This window comes from Cebus imitator, unplaced genomic scaffold, assembly GCF_001604975.1.
Source record: "Cebus imitator isolate Cc_AM_T3 unplaced genomic scaffold, Cebus_imitator-1.0 Scaffold96, whole genome shotgun sequence".
NCBI classification, from domain to species: domain Eukaryota; kingdom Metazoa; phylum Chordata; class Mammalia; order Primates; family Cebidae; genus Cebus; species Cebus imitator.
Genome location: NW_016107411.1, coordinates 3,570,723 through 3,578,460, shown reverse-complemented (window position 1 = coordinate 3,578,460; position 7,738 = coordinate 3,570,723). Strand labels below are relative to the sequence as shown.

At 50.5% G+C, this 7,738-nt stretch overlaps 1 protein-coding gene and 1 non-coding gene across 4 annotated transcripts in view; both read right to left on the bottom strand.

Annotated features, from left to right (window-relative positions):
- The window catches only part of KIF5A (kinesin family member 5A), a 38,572-nt gene that overhangs the window by 12,546 nt on the left and 18,288 nt on the right, over positions 1-7,738 (bottom strand). For all 3 annotated transcript variants that reach the window (XR_001827478.2, XR_001827479.2, XM_017536226.2), the window contains exons 7-15: positions 7,310-7,397; positions 6,903-7,027; positions 5,614-5,718; positions 5,277-5,425; positions 4,998-5,146; positions 4,503-4,678; positions 2,969-3,037; positions 1,493-1,699; positions 1,035-1,181 (exon numbers count right to left, since the gene is read on the bottom strand). Coding sequence is in view for 1 of the 3 variants with exons in the window: in XM_017536226.2 (XP_017391715.1) it covers positions 1,035-1,181; positions 1,493-1,699; positions 2,969-3,037; positions 4,503-4,678; positions 4,998-5,146; positions 5,277-5,425; positions 5,614-5,718; positions 6,903-7,027; positions 7,310-7,397 (1,215 nt within the window). In the remaining 2 variants the exon portion in view is untranslated. The remainder of the gene's footprint in view (positions 1-1,034; positions 1,182-1,492; positions 1,700-2,968; positions 3,038-4,502; positions 4,679-4,997; positions 5,147-5,276; positions 5,426-5,613; positions 5,719-6,902; positions 7,028-7,309; positions 7,398-7,738) is intronic.
- LOC119472362 lies at positions 2,775-2,881 on the bottom strand. Its single transcript, XR_005201506.1, has one exon. It is a non-coding gene; the product is annotated as a U6 spliceosomal RNA (small nuclear RNA).

The window sequence follows — 7,738 nt, the reverse complement described above, 5'->3', positions numbered from 1 at the left end:
GGGTTTCACCATGTTGACCAGGATGGTCTCGATCTCTTGACCTCGTGATCCACCCGCCTCGGCCTCCCAAAGTGCTGGGATTACAGGCTTGAGCCACCGCGCCTGGCATGATTTTCTTTTGATCTGCTTGATCACATCCACAGATTCGCATATTTCATTCTTAACTCTGTGCCTGTGCCCCACCTTTAACTCCTGCTGCAAGCACCGCTCTGTTGCTGCTGTTTTTTTTTTTTTTTTTTTTAACACAGGGTGTGGCTCTGTCACCCATGCTGGAGTGTAGTATCTCAATCATGGCTCACTGCAGTCTCAACCTCCCACACTCAGGTGATTCTCCCACCTCAGCCTCTCAAGTAGCTGGGACTACAGGCATGTGCCACCATGCCCAACTAATCGTTTGTCATTTTTGTAGTGATGAGATTTCACTATTCACCCGGGCTGGTTGTGAATTCCTGGGCTCAAGTGATCTGCCTGTCTCAGCCTCCCAAAATGCTGGGATTACAGGCGTGAGCCACCATGCCTGGCCTCCATTGCTTCTTTATTTAGCACCCTTTAGAATTTTTTTTTTCTTTTTTTGCAGTCTCCCTCTATAATCCAGGTTAGAGTGCACTGGTGTGATTTCAGCTCACTGCAACCTCCACCTCCCGGGTTCAAGCCATTCTCCTGCCTCGGCCTCCTGAGTAGCTGGAATTACAGGTGCACACCACCACGCCTGGTTAATATTCGTATTTTTAATAGAGATGGGGTTTTACCACGTTGGCTAAGTCAGGTCTCAAACTCCTGAGCTCAAGTAATTTGCGTGCCTCGGCCTCCTAAAATGCTGGGATTACAGTCGTGAGCCACCGCACCCAACTTAGAATGTCTCTTTTCTATTGGGTCTATGCAAGTCTCTCCCTGTCTTCCTGTGTGTAGTTCAAAGGCATGCTTCCTGGCTCTCTGACCTGCCTTTCTCAGTCTCTCTGAAGGCCTGGATGGTCTCATCTTGCATCTTCCATTAATGCCCAGCCTGAACAAGACTGCCGTCTCTCACCACTCACCAGCTTAATCTCTCCATTGCCCACAATGACACTGAACTCGCTGAGATCCTTCATCAGCCCGTTCAGCACCTCAGCAATTCGTTTTCGCTGGTGTCCGCTGACCTCCTGTAGCCGCTGCAACTCAGACTCCAGGGACAGCATGGTGGCCTGGGGACAGCCCCTCAGGTCATTCCCATTGCCATCCTCCTGCTACCCTGCCCAGCCCAGGCAGAGGCCTCTCCCTTCATGCAAGACCCTGAGGGCTGCTATGAAGAGAACGTAGGCCCTGCAGAAGAGTCTGGAAGAGAGAGGAACTGGGAGGGGAAAACACAGTGACAGGGCTGGGGAGGGACTCACGATGCACTGAACAGCAGTGCAGAGGTACAGCCACCATCCAGCCCTGGAAGGATGCAGAGGCCCCTCGAAATGGGAGATGTTCTGTGGTCAGAGAGCTGTTGGGCCATTGGTACACAACTTACCACCTTCTGAGACAGCTCATCCACCAGAAGCTGGTTCTGCTGACTCTTCTCCTCCACCTCCTGGGACTTCTGGTCATAGTTCACAGCCAGCTCCTCCAGGGCCTGCAGCACTTCCTTTACTTCATCCTTAGCGGCATCGTTCTCTGATTGCAGGTGGCTCAGCTCACGCTGGACCTTCTCATTGTCTCCTCGGGTGGACACCAGCAGCTTCAAGGGGGAGAAGTGCCATGTGGGGAAGCTCGCTGCCAATGACTATTTCTATGGCCTTGGGTCTGGGAAGCTGAGCCCCCCACCCAAAATAAGAGTTAAGAGGAAGTAGGCTTTAGGCTTCATAGAAATAGGACAATAGAATGAAGAAGCTCCCAGACTCCAAAATTTGTGCTTTAAGAAAAGCCCCAGGCTGGGTGTGGTGGCTCACGCCTAAAATCCCAGCACTCTGGGAGGCCGAGGCGGGAGGATCACCTAAAGTCAGGAGTTCAAGAACAGCCTGGCCAACACAGTGAAACCCCATCTCTACAAAAATATAAAAATTACTGTGCCTGATGGTAGGTGCCTATAATCCCAGCTCCTCGGAAGGCTGAGGTGGGAGAGTAGCTTGAACCAGGGAGGCATAGGTTGCAGTGAGCTGAGATCACACCATTGCAATACAGTCAAGGTGATGGAGTGAGACTCCGTCTCAAAAAAAAAAGGAGGAAAGAAAAGCCCCAGCTGGGCACAGTGGCTCCCATCTCTAATCCCAGCATTTTGGAAGGCCTAGGTGAGGGGATTGCCTGAGCTCAGGAGTTCAAGACCAGCCTGAGCAACATGGCAAAACCCTATCTCTACAAAAAATACAAAAATTAGCCGGGTTGTGATGGTGCACTTGCAGTCTCAGTTACTTAGGGGGCTGAGGCAGGAGGATTGCTTGACCCTGGAAGATCATGGCTGCAGTGAACTGAGACTGCCCTACTGTATTCCAGCCTGGGTAACAAATTGAGACAGGAAAGAAGGAAGGGAAGAAGAGAGGAAGGGAGGAAGAGAGGGAGGGAGGATGAGAAGGAGGGAGGGAGGGAGGAAGGGAGGGAGGGAGGAAGGGAGGAAGGGAGGAAGGGAGGAAAGGAGGAAGGGAGAAAAGGAGGAAAGGAGGAAGAGAGGGAGGGAGGGAGGGATGGAGGCACAGAGGGAGGGATGGAGTGAGGGACGGAGGGCAAAAAGCCCCAGTGAGGTTCTCAGACCTCTATAGTTTGGGGGAGTGATTAATCCCAAAGCAGAATGCCTCTTCTTCCATCTGATTTTTTTTTTTTTTAATATGGAACGCTTCACGAATTTGCGTGTCATCCTTGTGCAGGGGCCATGCTAATCTTCTCTGTATCATTCCAATTTTAGTATATGTGCTGCCGAAGCGAGCACTCATCTGATTTTTAAAAGGTCTATTCCATGCCTTCCAGGCATGAACAGAGCCCCTTTCCTCTCATGTCCTGCCCTCCCTCCTGTTACCTCTTCCTGGTCCAGCATTTGTTGCTTGAGCTTCTCTATGAGTTGGCTTTGCTGGTTGATTTCATCATCCTGTTGGAGGAAACGGGGAAAGATGGGTGAAGGGAAGCCACTCCTTCCAGTTTAGACATGAGAAGTTTGGGGGTAGAGGCAGGATACTGATAAAAATCCAGATAGTATAAGCTTTGAGTTAGAAACCTCATATCCTACAGGAAGATTGCTTGAGACCAGGAGTTCAAAACCAGCCTGGGCCACATAGTAAGAACCTGTCTCTACAAAAAATTTAAAATATTAGTCAGGCCTGGTGGTGAATGCCTGTAATCCCAGTGCATTGAGAGGCCAAGGCGGTAGGATCACTTGAGGCCAGGAGTTTGAGACCAGCCTGGGGAACAAAGTGAGATCCCATCTCCAACAACAACAAAAAAATTAGCTGGGCATGGTAGTGTGCACCTGTAGTCCCAACTGCTTTGGAGGCTGAGGTGGGGGAGGATCCCTTGAGCCCAGGAGTTTGAGGCTTCAGTGAGCTGTTATTGCACCACTGTACTTCAGCCTGGGTGACAGAGCAAGACTCTTTCTCTCAAAGCAAAATAACAATAATAAATGAAAATAAAAATACTTTTATGAAGAATTATTAATTGTGCATAATAGAATGCTGAATGAAAAAAATCAGATGTGAAATTACATATATAGGTCAGGTGCAGTGGCTCATGCCTGTAATCCCAGCACTTTGGAGGAGGGCCAAGGCAGACAGATCACTGGAGGTCAGGAGTTTGAGACCAGCCTGGCCAATATGGCGAAACCCCATATCTACTGAAAATACAAAATTTATCCCGGCATGGTGGCATGTGCCTGTAATCTCAGCTACTCTGGAGGCTGAGGCAGGAGAATCACTTAAACCTAAGAGACAGACTGTGCATGGTGGCTCATGCCTGTAATCCCGGCATTTTGGGAAACGGAGGCAGGTGGATCGCCTGAGGTCAGGAGTTCAAGACCAGCCTGACCAACACGGAGAAACCCTGTCTCTACTCAAAAATGCAAAATAAGCCGGGTGTAGTGGCACATGCCTATAATCCCAGCTACTCTGGAGGCTGAGGCAGGAGAATCATTTGAACCTGGGAGGCGGAGGTTGTGGTGAGCCGAGATCATGCCATTGCACCCCAGCCTGGACAAGAAGAGTGAAACTCCGTCTCATCAGGGAAAAAAAACCTGAGAGACAGAGGTTGCAGTGAGCCATGATCATGCCACTGCACTCCAGCTAGACAACAGAGCAAGACTCTGTCTCAAAAAAAAAAATTACATATACAGTATATCTCAATTGCATTGTACATGCACAGAGAAAAGCAAAATGTTAAGTATTATCTCTGAATAGTGGATGATTTTAATTTTCTTCTATGTATTTACATTGATTTTTCCACATTTCAATCATGAGCATTTATCCCCTTTTAAAACCAGAAAAAGGCAATAGAAGCAATTTTCTTTGATCCTCTGCCTCTCACGCCACCTGGCACGCCTCAGTGCTCTGCCTGGCCGCCCTCACCTTGTCGTCAAGCTGCTTATAGAGGCGGCGGATCTCCTCCTCATATTTCTGCCGCTCCTCAGGTGCAATGCGCACCACAATGGATGAGTTGTCATTCACAGGGGTCTCCTCACAGAGCTCAGCCCCCAGGGCTGCCTCCTCCCCAGCCAGGCGCTCCGTCTCGGGCACATTCTCTCCTGCAAAAGGGCGGGACGAGGTGAGGAATGGGAGAAGAATAGGCTGCATCCACGAGTTCTTCCTTCTCACTCTGCATACCAAGGCCTCTGGGGCCCTTGAACTCTCTTGCCAGGTGGACCGTCTACCTTTTTGTGGGGCTGGGAAGGTAGGTAGTCAGTCCCCTCGCTGCCTTCCCTCATGACTGCTCTACTACACCTCTCCAGAAATGCAGCCGCTCTTCTTGGAGATTGGCTTGGTCAGAAACATCACCCAGAGCTGGCTCCCCAGCCTTCTCCTCCTCCTCCCAGCGCCCCTCACTCCCACCGATCTCTCTCTAACCATTGCGCCACCGGCTCAGCTCTGCCTCCAGCTTCGCAATTGTCTCCTTCTGGGCCTTTGTCTTCTCCTTCTCCTTCTCATATTTCTTCTTCCACTGCTCGGCAGTCAACTCCAGATTCACTGAGGCGGTGTTCTTAATGGTCTTTGCACTGGGTGAGAAGAAGAGGAACAAAGAGATGAGACCTACATTAGACTTGGGTGACTCTGAGGAGAGAGAACCACAGGGGCTGGGATGGCAAGTTGGGTACCAGGGATCCCTCTGGGGACCCTGCCACTGACCGCTGCCCAAACATCAGCGTGGACTTGGTCTCTGCATCATTGTAACTGGACGGCGAGCAACAGATGAACATAGTCGTCCGGCAGTTTCCCCCCAGAGAGTCCTGGAGAATCCTTGTCATTTTGCTGTCACGATATGGAACATAGCTTTTCTGCGGGAGAAAGGAGACCATGAATCAGAAATAAACTAATACAATTCAACAGGGAATCAGAAAGCACAGTGGTGCTACCCAGGGATCAAGTGACCCATGAATTGGAGCATGATTATATGGTGACATTAGCAGGCAGGGGAGGAGACGGGGTGCGGCTTGAGGGGTGAGGGGACGTAAGGATCACTCACAGTGCCCTCAGCCAGTGCGGAGATCACATTCCCCAGGGCTGACAGTGACTTGTTGATATTCTTTGCCTCGTCCAGCACGGCTCCCTCTGCTCCCGTCTTGCTGACCTACCAGGGCAGTAAGAGATGAGTGTGTATGAGCAACTACACATGGAGAGGGCTGTCACCACCTCATTCCAGGGCTCAGTCCAAGGAGAGAAGAGGGAACAGGGAAGAAGATGGAGTAGAAGAGATGCTTGGCTGGGACTGGGAAAGGCCCTTGCTCTGTTCCCCTCAACTCTCCTGTCCAAGCCCACCTTGCCCTCACCCCTTGCCACATATTATATGATTCCATTCATATGAAATGTTCAGTATAGGCAAATCCATAGAGACAGAGAGTAGATTAGAGGTGGACAGGGGATGGGGTTAGGGGACAATGGAGATTGACTGCAAATGGGTGATGACAGTGTTCTAGCATTGGGTAGCGTGATGGTTGCACAACCTTGGGAACGTACTACAAACCACTGAGTTGCCTTTGAAATGGTGAACTTTATGGTATATGAATTATATCCCAATACAAATAATTTTTTAGTTAAAAAAAAGTCTGTAGTCCCAGCTACTCAGGAGGCTGAGGCAGAAGAATTGCTTGAACCCAGGAGGCGGAGGTTGCAGTGGGCCAAGATCACACCATTGCACTCCAGCCTGGGTAACAAGAGCGAAACTCCATCTCAAAAAAAAAAAAAAAAAAAAAAAGCCAAGGACCGGCCGGGTGCAGTGGCTCACGCCTGTAATCCCAGCACTCTGAAAGGCCAAGGCAGGTGGATCACAAGGTCAGGAGTTCAAGACCAGCCTGACCAAGATGGTGAAACCCTGTTTCTACTAAAAATACAAAAAATTAGCCAGGCGTAGTGGCAGGTGCCTGTAATCCCAGCTACTTGGGAGACTGAGGCAGATAATTGAACTCAGGAGGCGGAGGTTGTGAGCTGAGATCGCGTCACTGCACTCCAGCCTGGGCGACAGAGCAAGACTCCATCTCAAAAAAAAGAAGAAGAGCCAAGGTCCAGCTTGGCCAACATAGTGAAATCCCGTCTCTACTAAAAATACAAAAACTTAGCCAGGTGTGGTGGCGGGCACCTGTAATCCCAGCTACTTGGGAGGCTGAGGCAGGAGAATCGATTGAACCCGGGAGGCAAAGGTTGCAGTGAGCCGAGATCATACCACTGCACTGCAGCCTGGGGACAGAGCAAGACTCTATCTCAAAAATAAGAAAAAGCCAAGGCTTCCACCCACCCCATATCCACAGGACCCCTTACCTTCTCACTCCCTGCCAGGTCCACCAGATACAGCTTCCCACTGAGCTTCTGCTCCGTTTCCATGTTCTCCTGCTTGATGTTGATGAGGAAGATGCTGTGGCTCCGAGAGCTGTGTTCATTCATGTCTGCAGGAGCAAGGGAGAAACAAGACCTGCATCACCCTGCAGAACTGAGGTCCTCAGCCCCTGGCTTCTACTGACCCCAGCCCCGCCCACCCGGAGAGAAGGTGCCCACCAGGACTAGCCCTACTGCCACACCTCCCAAGCAGCAGGGTCCCTCAGACAAAGGGTCCTCCTCTTCTAAGGGGCACGGTCTTTCCTGGCTCACTTTTGAGTCCCACCACCCCAGAGGACACAGAAGACAGGTGGATCCCCAGATTCGAGACAGCCCCTTGTATCCCCACTCACTGGTGACAGCCACATGACGATTTGATTTCCCTTCATCAATCACGTCAAGAATCTCCTCTGGGCTGGACACAAAGCGTTCAGTACAACCCTGTGGGGGACAAATGGACAGTGATCCATGCACTTTGTTTTTAAGTTCGTATTTATTTTTATCTTATTTATTACTTTTTTGAAACAGTGTCAGCCGGGCACAGTGGCTCATGCCTGTAATCCCAACACTTTGGGAGGCCGAGAAGGGTGGATCACCTGAGGTCAGGGGTTTGTGACCAGCCTGCCCAACATGGCAAAACCCTGTCTGTACTAAAAATACAAAAATTAGCCAGGTCTGGTGGTGCATGCCTGTAATCCCAGCTACTTGGGAGGCTGAGGCAGGAGAATCGCTTGAACCCAGGAGGCAGAGGTTGCAGTGAGCCAAGATTGCGCCACTGCACT